The 13,589-nt window shown below is 49.0% G+C and overlaps 1 protein-coding gene across 2 annotated transcripts in view; it reads left to right on the forward strand.

Annotated features, from left to right (window-relative positions):
• The first annotated feature begins 8,254 nt into the window (after positions 1–8,254).
• Positions 8,255–13,589, forward strand: part of Ogdhl (oxoglutarate dehydrogenase L) — a 26,040-nt gene continuing 20,705 nt past the window's right edge. Inside the window, exons 1-4 of one of the 2 annotated variants that reach the window (NM_001395109.1) lie at positions 8,255–8,370; positions 10,255–10,310; positions 11,814–12,018; positions 13,011–13,181. In NM_001395109.1, coding sequence (NP_001382038.1) covers positions 11,815–12,018; positions 13,011–13,181 — 375 coding nt within the window. In that variant the 5' untranslated portion in view covers positions 8,255–8,370; positions 10,255–10,310; position 11,814. Of the gene's footprint in view, positions 8,371–8,672; positions 8,868–10,254; positions 10,311–11,813; positions 12,019–13,010; positions 13,182–13,589 lie in introns of those variants that run through there. The other variant, XM_039094270.2, reaches the window with a different exon arrangement.

Consider the following 13,589-nt stretch of genomic DNA (forward strand, 5'->3'; position numbering starts at 1 on the left):
TCCTTCTTGATTCTGGGTGCTAGCTGCCACTTGCTCAGGACCCTAAAAAATTAAAGATAGCTGAGGAGAAACTTCATTGCGCCTCCCTTTTCAGAGTCAGGGAAAGAGACGGTTCTCTACTTCTTGCCAATACATTGTCCCCATTCCCAACACATCAGGCAACGCTCACTTGGTAGTAACTGTAATCACGGTTCAGTGGGGATTTCTGAATCGATTTCTGCTGACTGTTACACACACGGGTTTAAAGATGCTTCCCTGGCTGCCTGCCACTTGTGTTCTATGCACTTAACAAACTCACTCATTCAAAACCGAAGGCCTGCGGTAGATCATTCTCTGGCTGTACTGAGCATACAGTGACTTTTGGCTCTCCTTGTTTTCCATGAGGTTTGCTTGGGAACTTATTAAGCTTCCCAGTTTTACATATGTGTACAGCTAATCTGGTTTTACTACACGATGCTATGTGTGTAATTTTGATTTAACTCTTTTCCAGTAAGATGATAAATCTGTTTGTTAGTATTGACTGGGCCTCATGACGGTAAAAAAGAAAAAAAAAAAAGAGAAGCCAACAGACGAAAAAAAATGTTGAAAGGATGTAGAAATAGAGATTTCTTTGAATTGAAATTAAGATGCCTAGACTTTTCCGAAATTAAAAAGGTAGAGAAAAATGCTAGAAACCATAAACGAGGGACTGGACAGGAGGCTCAGTGGTTAGGAACACTTCTTTCTCTTGCAGAGGACTTAAGTTTCGTTTCCACACCAGAGGATCCGATTTGCTCTTCTGGCTTCTCTGGACACTTGCATACCTGTGGCATTCATATGTGCACACACCCCCACATGTATACACACACACACACACACACACACACACACACACACACACACACACACACACACAGAGTAAATGGCTTTTTTTAAACTTTGAAGAAAGCCCATAAGTCCCAGAAGGTCTAAGGTACATAAGGAATGTAAAAGATAAGGCTTAGAGATCATATGTGTATGATGATCAAAGGTTATTAACATGTCTAAGGTCAAGGTTCAAGTGAAGCTCTATTTAAATCAATAGTACTTTATTCTTGTCATGGCTACTTTGTAACAACTATCTTAAAAGACAGAAAGTATATGTCAGTTTAATCAAAGTAACTACGTAAAAAATGAATCTTAACAAAATTGAGATTTATTTAGAAGTATTTGGTTTTTGTTCAACCTTTATCCAAACGTCATGTAGTTCTAAAAGTGCCAGACAGGTATAACTATGTACTATATAAGGTATACAATATAAGATATAACTATATAAGGTATAACTGACATGAGTGTTCAATAACAACCCCTGGAAGCCTGTACTAATGTGGACAGAGGCTCTAAAAGAGACCATATTTTGACCTTTGCCCTCCAAAGTCAACTAGGTATCAGGGGACTACGGAATAACCCAAGGGTCCATGAGTTTCACTTGGAGGTGTGAGGGAAGAATGTAGAATCTACCAATGCAGTTGAGATCTAGTGTGCCCAAGAGCATCCAGAACCACCCATGGCTCCTGAGTTAGAGCCCACCTGAGGTGAGGAGAAAGGCCTCTGCGGACCTCAAACACACCCAACATGTCCCATCCTACGATTGTTTGCATAGGCTATTCTTGACCGGCAACAGTTGGAGGTGATGTGGATCCAGCAGCCCCAGTCCTGGGCCAACACTGGGAGTCCAGAGCTCAGCTTACGTGTTCCTGTTGGTATTCAGAGTCATATGGGTCAGTTTCCTGACTCTCAGATATAGCAAGGATTTAAAATATTGAATGCCGCACCGTGCTCTGCGGGTGAGCTGGCAGCATGTTGGGAATGGGAGCGAAGGTAGTGGTAAAGCAAGCAGGCTGACTTCTGATCAGAGACCACAGGCCAGTGGCTTACACTGGGATGTACCGCAGAGGTCTGTGCTAAAGGAATCGTTTATGGAATGATACATGTTCAGTCATTAAAATCATGGCTGCTGAATATTTAGTCACATGAGAAGTTGCTTGTGCTATTCTGTTATGGAAAGTGTTTCTACTCTTTATGTAAATGATACTGAAGAAAAGTGAGTCAGAGGCTGGAGATGCTGCAACTGTTTGGGGCTCCGATCCCTGATCTCGATCCTGAATAATTTAAAGCTTACTCTTCCAATGAGGGAATGTTAGAGCAGCAATAAATGCCCTTTAAGGGAAAGCTCCATCTGGTCAACAGAATGGACTCGCTGGCCTGAGCGGACACCTAACATTCTGGTTAGGCCAAGTCAATCGTCTGACAAGGGAACCACCCTTGGAAAGTGAGCTCATATTAAGTCATGCTAAAGAAATAGGTGGGATATTTTTGTTTACTGAGTGTCTTAGTTAGGGTTTCCATTGCTGTGAAAAGACACCATGACCAAGGCAAAGGACAACATTTAATTGGGGCTGGATTACAGGTTCTGAGGTGCAGTCCATTATCATCATGGTGGGAAGCATGGCAGCATCCAGGCAGGCATGGTGCGGGAGGAGCCGAGAGTTCTACATCTTGTTGCAAAAGCAAACATGAGAAGACTGAATCTCCCTTTTTCCTACTGGGCAGCGCTTGAGTTTAGGAACCTCAAAGCCCACCCCCACAGTGACACACTTCCTCTGACAAGGCTACACATCTCCTCCAATAAGGCCACACCTCCTAATAGTGCCACTTCCCATGGGCAAAGGGTATTCAAACCACCACACTGAGAAACTGTACTTTTCATTTCCAGAATACCTCCTCCAGCATTGCCCCTGAGAGCCAGCGACTGTGAGATTCAGCTCAATCTGTCCCCTGTCCTGACTTAGGAAGGGTCAATTCTCCTCCTCCTCCTCCCCCTCCTCTTCCTCTTCCTCCTCCTCCTCTTCCTCCTCTTTCCTCCTCTTCCTCTTCCTCCTCCTCTTTCCTCCTCTTCCTCTTCCTCCTCCTCCTCTTCCTCTTCCTCCTCCTCCTCTTCCTCCTCCTCTTCCTCCTCTTCCTCCTCCTCCTCTTCCTCCTCCTCCTCTCCCTCCTCCTCCTCTTCCTCCTCCTCCTCCTCCTCTTCCTCCTCCTCCTCTCCCTCCTCCTCCTCTTCCTCCTCCTCCTCTCCCTCCTCCTCCTCTTCCTCCTCTTCCTCCTCCTCCTCTCCCTCCTCCTCCTCTTCCTCCTCCTCTTCCTCCTCTTCCTCTTCCTCCTCCTCCTCTTCCTCTTCCTCCTCCTCCTCTTCCTCTTCCTCCTCCTCCTCCTTCTCTCCCTCCCCCTCCCTCCTCCTCCTCCTCTTCCTCTTCCTCCTCCTCCTCCTTCTCTCCCTCCCCCTCCCTCCTCCTCCTCCTCTTCCTCCTCCTCCTCCTCCTCCTCTTCTTCCTCTTCCTCTTCCTCTTCCTCTTCCTCTTCCTCTTCCTCTTCCTCCTCCTCCTCCTCCTCCTCCTCCTCCTCCTTCTTCTTCTTCTTCGTCTTCTTTTTTCTGTGCCTTTCACTTGCTGGCCATATCTTTGGGCAATAAAGACACCACCACCACCATCTCTCTACTTGTCCGCCTTGTGTCTGACCTCCACACCAGCTCACAAGGCATGGCTTTCCCCTCCCACTTCCCTCTCCCATTCTCCTCCTTGAGGTACAGCTCAGTTGCCTTGGGTGTTTTTTCTTTTAAATTTGAATGAAATTGTCTTTGATCTTTCTAGAAAAACAAAAATGAAGACAAGATCAGCCCCGGCCCTCCAAAGAGCAAAAAATAAAAATTAACGAAAATAAAAAGAGCGGATAGCATTTGCTTCTGAGTGCTGACCCATTCCTTTGACAATAAGCTAGTGGAAAAAAGGGAGAAAATGCGCATATACCTTCTATGTGAGGGCGATTGCCTTGCTCAATTGGGAGTGACCTGCATGTAGACCCAGTAACCAGGAAGAAAGAGAAGCAGGACCAGAGGGGAAATCACATCCTAAGTGGGGCTCAAATCTGGAGCAGAGGTTGCATGGGACCTCACACTGGTGTGCTCCAACTGACAAATGCCCCAGGCAGGTTGTACCAGCAGTTCACACTCCTTTTTTCACATCTTCAGGGCAATGCAAGGCTGCTCTCCCAAGGTCTCTTAGCTGTTACCTTTTCTTGTGTCTCACATGGTTTACCCTCTCTGTGTCTGTGGGCTTCTATTTTTCAAAACCTACTTAAATAAGTGTACTTAAATGCTTTAACCTTCCTTCTAGCCCACCACCCACCAGAGGCAGTGGAAAGAAAAGGTTAATAGGGCAAAGGAGGATGTGGACCTGTTTAGAAATAGTTTTTTGGGGGTGAATCCAATCTGTGTTCTCAGGATACCAGCAGTTCAGTTCACACAAATCGACAGCAGTAGCTCAATTCACTCACAAACACCCTATACGAGTCAGCAACTGCAGCTTGATCCAGAAGAAATAGGTTCTGCCAATCAGCCAGAGTCCAAGAAGCTGCGGCTGCTGGAACCCCACCAGGACTTCTTTGATGATCAACAAAGAGTGGCAAGGTGAACCAATACAGCATCGTCTACATTGGCATTGTCACCGTCATTGTCGTCCACTGTCTGTTGGGTTATATTTATACCAAATTATCACTTGTTCTCTCAAAGTGTCCACTCTAGCAAAACATCACATGCCCTGTTTATGGGCAGCTTCCAGAAAAACACTATGTCTGTTCTCAGCAGAACACCCTCCCACATGTCTGCTTCAGCTCAAACGTCCTCTCAGAAGACAGCTTCCAGGAAAGCATCACATGACACAACTGAGTCTCCAAAGAAACCAGAAATTTCCACTTTAGCATCTGTGCCCGAATTTCCTCTACTTATAAGGATATATTTACACTAAGTGTCCTACTTGGTTAGGGCTGTTGCAATGTCCTCATTTTAACTCAATTTCCTTTTAAATACTGATTTTTAAAGGTAGTGAGTGACATTCTGAGGTACCTGAGGTTAGGACATCATCTTACAAAATTGGAGGCAGGGACACAGTGTAACCCTTTGTTGCTGTAAAATTATATACAAATGGCTTTCTTTTACCGCACACTAGGTTCGGCACAGCAGTGCCCCAAGATATCTGGTAGATATCTTTATCTCAGTCAGCAAAGCCTCTCACCTGCTTTGCTCTATCCTATATCACACTGCTGATGGCTTCTCTCTAAGCCTGACAACAATCTCTCTACCTATCTAGTTCCCAAGGCAGGTTGTCACCATGCCAGAAATACACATCCCAATTCTGTGGAGGTCCAGTGTCTCCACCACCACAAACTCTCTTAAACTTAAATCACTACATGAAAGAACACACAACACAATAACCTCTGATCCAATTGATAAGATATAGTTTGCTCATCTAGACACAGAAAACCCTGTACACATCCATCCCTTAAGAATATTCATAACAACCTGTAAATGTGCAGAGAGGAATCTTAACATCAGCCTCCATGTTCTCTCCAATGCTTCTTCTTTTTTTTTTCTTCTTTTTTTCGGAGCTGGAGACTGAACCCAGGGCCTTGCGCTTGCTAGACAAGCGCTCTACCACTGAGCTACATCCCCAATCCCCCCAATGCTTCTTCTGCCTTGCTCCAGTCTCCTCCTCTCTCTAAAACTTTTCTCCCTCCCATCCTTCCTTCTCGTCCAATGACAGGCCTCATTCTATCTTGTACCTGCCTTCACCTGTATGACATCCTACAACCCTTAACAAGTTGTGCTTGCCAATTTGGTACAAACTAGAGTCATTTGGGGTGGGGGTGGGGATCCTCAGTTGAGAAATTGCCTTTATCAGATATGACTGTGGGCTTGTTTCCATGTGTGTCTATATTCCACACCCAAGGATGCAAAGATAGTTCTCTGCTGCCTGAAAGACCCCCTCCCAAAAAGGGAATTGTACAAGCCCAAGGCCCTCAACTATAGAAATAAAAAGTAAGTTTTTAGATATGTGGGACAAGCTGACCATCATTTAGACGAAACAGACCAGAAAAGAAAACAAAATACAGAAACCAGACTAAATTATGGGCACTGCTCCATGGGCCACCTGGCAGGAAAAAGAAAAAGTCCCTGACCCCCCGGAAGCCCTGACCACCATGTACTTTTTGCTAACTCACTGTTATGATTATAGCCAAAATAAGTAACATACACGTATGCCTCATTTACTCCACCAATCACATCCCTGTAACCATGCATCTGCTTCTATAAGCCTGCTTCTGCTCCCAATACACTATAAAAACCCGTCCCTGGTTCTGCTAGGCGCGCCAGTCTTCCAAATTGACTGGGACGCCCACAGATACCTGTGTATCCTGATCAATAAAAATCCTCTTGCTGATTGCAGCCTGTGGACTTGGACTGGTCATTGGGCTTGAGGATCTCCCTCCTGAGGGAAGATTCTCTCTGAGAGTCTTACACTGCCAAGATTGTCGCAGAGCTCCAGTCTCTGCCTCAGGTCCTCCCAGGCTCCTAAGAATGGCTGCCACCTTATGGGAGCCTTGATTGCTCCCAAATGATTGCTTCAATTGCTGTAATTAGCAGAACAACAATCAGGCAGGAAGGCTGGTCTACCAGCAGGCTTCCCAGGCAGTGGTTCCTGTCCTTGGCAGCCTCTTCCCATTCTATGAGTGACTCACCTTCCCTCCAGGATGTGGATCTGTTTTTTTTTTTTTTTGTTCCACTTATATCTTTGCAAAGGGCTATGAACAAACAGAAAGTTCTGAAGCCTTCTGATTTGCTAGGGCGTCGCCCTGCCTACAGACACTGGTTAACTCTTCTTCTTGGGTCGTCCATTCATTATTGGCTCTCAATATTGTAAACTTCTCTGATGTGCCTCTCAACCCACCTCACCTGTTTGCCTGCTCAATGAACTCCAGCCGAGAAAGCCAGAAATCTATGCTGCCCACACCCTGCCAAACACCCTTCAAGGCACCGATCTCCCAGAGTGGCTTCCAACTGTCTATCGGATCCGTTCCAGCCTCTTCTCCAGCAGTGCTTGTCACCTCCCACTTAGGACAATGCACTCTTACACTTTACCCTCCATTTTCTCCACAGTGGCCAGAAAAGGATTTTAAAAATGCAGTCTTGGACATTCATAGCTGCCTAGAGTTTCCTGGACAGAGTCTGGGTGTTGCTTTGAGACTGGTTCTCCATATGTGTTTCAGGCTGGCCTTGAACTCTTAACTATCCTGCCTTAGCCTTCACAGTGCTGGAATTACAGGTATTTATGACCTCATAGGGAAGGAAAAAGGGATGACTCCCTCCCTGCTTCTCGCAAGGGATCGAGACCAAGACCCCTATAAATCAAAGACAGGTTAGCAAGAGAAAAACACAAAAATTTCATTTGATTATGGTTTTATGTGATGTAGGAGCCTTTAGATTGAACATTCAAAAACACAGTCAGTTATCCATAGTTTGCTTAGGATCAGTGAGTCTCAAACAGCTATCTAGAAAGATGATTGTACCAAGTTGTGTTCCACAAGGAAATCCCAAGATGCCGTGCTGGAGTAGGATTAAAGGGTTCAGGGGCTGGGGATTTAGCTCAGTGGTAGAGTGCTTGCCTAGGAAGTGCAAGGCCCTGGGTTTGGTCCCCAGCTCCGAAAAAAAGAACCAAGAAAAAAAAGGGTTCAAACACAGAAGCCAGTTAGGGGCTGTTACAGTAATCTCATAAAGAACAGGTGGTAGCTTTTCCAGCCAGTACAAAAATAATACAGAACCCGATACTAAAAGGGGGGGGCAGGAATATAACAGAAAAACCCCAAACTGACAAATAATATAGGTTGCAAATCACTAATAGTGAAAGTGCAGATTAAATTTCCACAGCTTCTGTCTATATATTCTTTGTAACATTGTCCGTGGCGGTGGTTCTCTGAGGAGAGGGAGACCAAGTGACAGTCGCTTGGACAGTGAATAGCGTGATACATGTTTTTTTTTTTTTTCATTAACTACTTCATCTTTTCTTCAAAACGGCCTGAAGACAGAAGAACTTTTAATAGCATTCCCGTTTTAAGGGCGATAGAGAAGAATCTATCTTTCCCCCAAAACACAAATACAAGTCTCCTTTATTCTGGAACGTTCTTCTTAGTAGCAAGTAGAGGACTCTGGGGGTTCATGGGTCCAGCAGTGTCTCCAGTCACTCAGACAGGGCAGGCCTGGGCTCCTGCTGGCTCCCTGAAGGAGCCTGGCTCTTTGGGGGCCACATGTGGTCTTGGAGCTGGGAGGTCAGCACCTCGGACAGCAAGGGCCGCAGACGGGGCGGGGCGTCTGCCGAGACGTCACGACGCGCGGAATCCCGAGGGTGCGCGCTCACGGCGGCCGTGTCACGTGACCTAGGTAGTTGCTACCGCGCGCCGCTCGCGACCCTCCGCGCATTACCCGGACCTTCAGCCCCCCCGGACCGCGTGGCCCGGAACCTCGGCCAGCTGGTGAGCGCGGTGGCGCGACCCCCGTTCCTGCGAGCTGGCCCCTCTGCAACTCTATCCTAGGTCCTGGGGCAGCGCTGCCCGCTAACCTCAGCCAGGCCCTTGGGGAGGGGTGGGGTGGGGTGTGGGGAACGGGAACGTGACCTTGGTCTCTCCCTTGACTGAGTGCGGCGTTCCTTAGGACCCCCGGCCCTTTGCGCGTTTCAGCAGGCGAATGTAGATTTCGTGGGAAGGAGTGACTTGCCAGCAGTGGGGCTTCGGGCCGGAAGGCTGCAGCCCCCCTCCCACTCTTTACCGTAGAGGCCTGGAGAGGAGCCTGATTGGTACTCTTCCAAGGAGAAGGGGCTGCCCAGAGCAGCACTGAGCTTGAGGAGGTTCCAGGGTTGCATCTGGCAGGACACGCAAGCAGCCTCGAAGTCCCAGGACAGTCCTCAAACGTGTTTTTAACTGCTGTCTCTGCTCTCACTTGAGGAAACGGAGGCCGACCAGATTCCTTGCTAGTAGGTTGAGGTCTCAGCCATCCTCCCACGCTCGTGATGAGCAGCCCTAAGAGGCCTTACCTGATTGACCCTAAGGACCATGCTCTGCAAAGACCCAGCCCTACAGGGTTCAATCCCAAGCCCGTCTGTGTATCTCCTCTCCATTCATCCACCAGTAACCTTCAAACAGGCCTCACTCCCCTTTGTACATTTCCCAGTTCTGGGCTTTAGTTTGGCCCTTCCTTCCTCCCTGTCAAGAAAATAAGCTTGTACCCCCCCTCCCCCCATCGCACACTGCTTCCTAGCTCTTTGGAGTTCCACATCCTCCAAACAGGCGGTGAGTCTGGTTTCTGGTACAAGACAGAGGAGAAAGACAGAATGCAGGCTCTGCTGCTGCCGTGCTACCTCAGGGCTTGGAGGAAAGGGGGCCTCCCTACTCTGACCTCTAGTAACTGATTTTCCCAAGGGATCCATTGTGGAGCAGCCCTCCCCTATGTGCTACTGCAGGAGACTTAGTCTTAAGTTGCCTGCACTGGTTCTGGGGTCGGGTTGGGGCTACTGGATGACATTGTTCCAGAAAGAATGCCCCCAAAAGTTTCCCTCTAGAAGCTTGCACAGGGTACGTTTTGGTGTGTGCTTGCTGCCATCTTACCCTGTATGGGCAGGACCTAACAGGACTAATTAGGGCTCTGGCTGTAGATTTAGAGCTCAGCAGAGCTCTGGGGTCCCCAAGCCCATCTGGCATGGGGGTAGGAATGGCTGGCATCTCCTGCTGGGTTGGGTGAAGGCCATAGCAGTGTCTGGCTGCCCAGACTGCTCTGTATTTGTGTAACACAGTGTTCCGACACTGGGCCAGGCTGGATACAACCAGGCATTGTCCCTATCTGGCCTGAATTGTCCTATCACCTTGTGGGGGTAAAGCTGGCAGAAGGAGCCACTGGGGCACTGTCCCAAGGAGATATTAAGCTGACATCGTGGTGCTGCCATGAGGAAGACACAGGCTCTGGAACAGACAGCTGGCCACTCTCCAGCTTAGTGCCCACCTCTGTGCCCCTCTGAGAATGTTGAGCGCCGTGTCTCCAGCCTTGTCTGACTGTGGTTGCTTTTATTACAACCTATTTTCCTTGCTGTGTGGAATGGGGATGCCGAAGCCCCGTGTTTGTTTGGGTCCTGATGTCTCCACGTGTGACTCCAACTGTTTGACCCTAGGGCCCATGCTTAGCCTTTAGAAAGCTGCTGCTCCTGGAGGTCCAGCCCCAAGTGTCTCACTAAGGGACCTGGCTACATTAGCTTGGGGGTTGAAATGTTGGGAGGGAATCCTGGGGCACCCGAGGTTCAGAGTTTTGCTACCCCCTTTACCCCCTTCTAGAATATTTTCTAGTTATTAATTTTCCTCTACTTGCTGCAGGTCACCTCAGGAAATCACTTCCCTGACTGAGGAACTCACCTGGCCCTCCATTTCAAGTGAGTTTGCAAGGGTGAGGGGAGGCAGCCTAGGAGAGCCATACCTGCCCTTTGGTGGACTTGATCCCTTGCAAAAACTCTAACCAGCAGCGTTCTGACTTGGTTTGACTGGTGGCAGGTAGGGTGGAGGGATGCAGTTGGTGACAATTGGCTGAACACACCTAGGAGTGTTGACTCAGAGCCAGTTCTGGCCAGGACCATATACCCTAGAATATAAGTGTTCTGGGTCAGGGAGTTGTATAAGGGCCATGGGTTTCTGGACTCTGATGGGTGGTTCTAGGGTTGGACTCTATATTGAAGCTTGGACTTCCAAGGCAGAAGAATATTAGTCAGTATTCAGAGGAAGGATCTAATGCAGGCTGGCGTGCTGTGCTGAGCTGGGCAGGGCAGGAGAGGACTTCTGCTCAAAGCTATGGGGTAAGGTAGGACAACAGAGATCCCACTTTATGTGTGGTGGCAGGACCCTGGGGAGGCAGGGGCTTCAGTAAGTCTGAGCAGGGAGCCTTGTAGTTCTCTGTGAGTAGAGACCTTTAAAACTCCTGTTATGGAGGGAGGTGGCTGAGGATGTCTGTCCATTGAAAGCCTGCCCACTAGTTAGGTCTCTTCCTTGGGGAAGGGAAGGTGATTTGACAAGTGAAGAGAACCCAGTATTGTGTTTTCCTGACCTGGTGGCCCCTGGCCTGTAATTACCCTGGGCTGACAGCAGCCTTGGGTGGCATTTGTCCAGAGTGTGAGTTCTAGGTAGCATCTGGGGGCCACAGAAGGCAGATGTAGCAGGGATCTGTCAAGGGCTGGCTTCAGTTCTGCCTCCACCACAGGGACCCCCCAGTCCTCACTTCCGTGAAGTGGGGCTCTTGTTGAAGTCTGGGTTCCTGACCTTTTGGCTTTGCCCAAGAGCAAGGATACCCTGACCTAGTGAGTATTGCACTCCGAGAGAGTCACTGGTCACTTCTAGCCTGCGATCAGAGGCTCTGGGGATAGTGGGTCCTCTTTTGTCTTTCTGAGCGTGTGCTTCTCAGCACCCTTTCCCTGCCTTTTCTGACTGTGTACAGCAAACCCAGTGCCTGGAGGACCCTGGTCCCATTTCCAAGGCGACAGGCTACGTGCCCGTCCCTTGTTGGGTTACTGCCTACAGGGCTCTGAGACCCTGAGGATACGGAAGAGGAGATGGTGGGCTTCGTAGGGTACAGAATCCTGTTGGTTTATGCCCTGCCATTCAGGTCATGTCCATCCTGGTCCATGGGGCCATCAGAGAGGGAGCCGAGGCTGGAGGGAAGGGTAGGAGCACTGGGTTTCAGAGTCCTCTGGAGAAGGTTGCTGAGCTGAGACCTCTTAATTGGAATCGAAGCTGAGCTGGGAGTTCGTCACCTGTGTCTCACCTTGGCTCAGTCTGGGGCCACCTTTCAGTGGGACTGTAGATGCCAGGAGCGAGCTCCCATGTGTCTGAGCTTCCTCTTGACTGAGTGCTGTGCTCTGTGTTTCTTCCTCATTGTTCATGTTCAGAATGAGCCAGCTGCGGCTGCTGCTGTTCAGGTTGGGGCCACAGGCCAGGAAGCTCCTGGCCACACGGGATATCGCAGCGTTCGGTGGGCGCAGGAGGTCTTCTGGGCCACCCACTACCATCCCACGGAGCAGAGGTGGAGTCAGCCCCAGTTATGTGGAGGAGATGTACTTTGCCTGGTTGGAAAACCCTCAGAGCGTCCACAAGGTTGGCACCTGCATCCTATAGTTTACGGGAAGAAGCCGCTGGGGTGGGTGACAATGAGGGGTTGCCGAGAACCAGCCATGACCTCAGTCCCTGTGTCTTGGGGGGGGGGAGGGGAAGGGGAGAGGCTTCTTGCTTTCTCACTGATCAAAGTATGTGTGAGTCCATCCCCCTTGATGCACCATAGAGATCTCCTACTTGATAGGCCGGAGACCTGCCCTGCCTGGTTAGGCTGAGCTCTCTCCAGATGGCTCTTGGGATGAGATTAAGACATAAATGCATCTAGATGTGCTGTCTGGTAAATACTCCTTGATATCGAAAAGTGAAATGGGAGAAAAGGCAACAGTCACATGATCCAGATGCAAGCAGCATGAAAAATCAAGAAGTTTCTCTTAGCCCACCACCACGGAGTTCTTTTTTTTTTTTTTTTTTTTTTTGTTTCTTCTCTTTCTAAGATTTTTTTCTGGTAAACATCTGCAAACATAATGGAATTTCCCCCTTTTCCATCAGCTTGACAGGGAACGGTCCTGGTTTTTGTTTGGTTTTGTTTTTGGCTTTCATCTGACGATCCCAGCTCTTTCCATGTCGGTACAAGAGGAACCCCATTTTTTGTCTGCTTGTTTCTGCCTCTGTAGTATTCTGTCACATGGATGTCACCTGTCCCCAGTAACGAACTTCCCGTTCGCTGCTTGTCTCGATTGCCGTGAATAGTGCTGCAGGGTGTCCTCCTGTGTGTGCACGCAGCTGACTGTAGAAAGAGTTTTCTAACATCGCGAGAGTATATATGTGGGCAGACGTCCCTGCTATAACCGAACCCACATACCAAGGAAAACTGGGGGATGCATAAGGGACCTGGTCTAGTAGAGAGGGTCCCTGAATGGAGGGTCCCTCTGCAAAGTCCCTGAGCACCATGGTTCCCAAGAACACTGAATGCTTCAGGGCTCCCAACTCTTCATGACCTGACCCAGCTGGGTTCTTTCTTCTTCCCTACCTAGTCCTGGGACAACTTCTTCCAGAGAGCCACTAAGGAGGCCTCTGTGGGTCCTGCTCAGCCACAGCCCCCAGCCGTCATCCAAGAGAGCAGGGCGTCAGTGTCAAGTTGCACCAAGACCAGCAAGCTTGTAGAAGACCACTTGGCGGTACAGTCTCTCATCCGTGCCTACCAGGTGAGAGAGATGGAGGACGGGGTGTGGAGGGGGGTGGAGGGGTGTGGAGGGATGCGGAGGGATGCGGAGGGGTGCAGGGATTCTGAGCCCTAATGCCACCTCCACTGAGAACCAGCCTTTGCCATTCAGAGCTTTCGAGCGTGTTGTTTAGCCGGCTTGTCTGTTTCTCCGTCTTGTCATCTGTCTTGTACACAATGTCTCCTAAGTACCCAGGGGAGCACTTAGTAGGTTGCATTTAGCCTTAAGTGTCTGTGGAGCCCTCTGACACTTGATAAGCATTCTCCAGTCTGGACATTCCAAGAAATGGGGACTGTTTTGCAGCAGGAACTTCATTAGCGAAGACGGAACGAATTAATAATTTACCAGACACAGCTCCCCCACCAGCTGCTCATTCTGGAGGCTTGGGCT

This window comes from Rattus norvegicus, chromosome 16 (genome assembly GCF_036323735.1).
Source record: "Rattus norvegicus strain BN/NHsdMcwi chromosome 16, GRCr8, whole genome shotgun sequence".
NCBI lineage: Eukaryota > Metazoa > Chordata > Mammalia > Rodentia > Muridae > Rattus > Rattus norvegicus.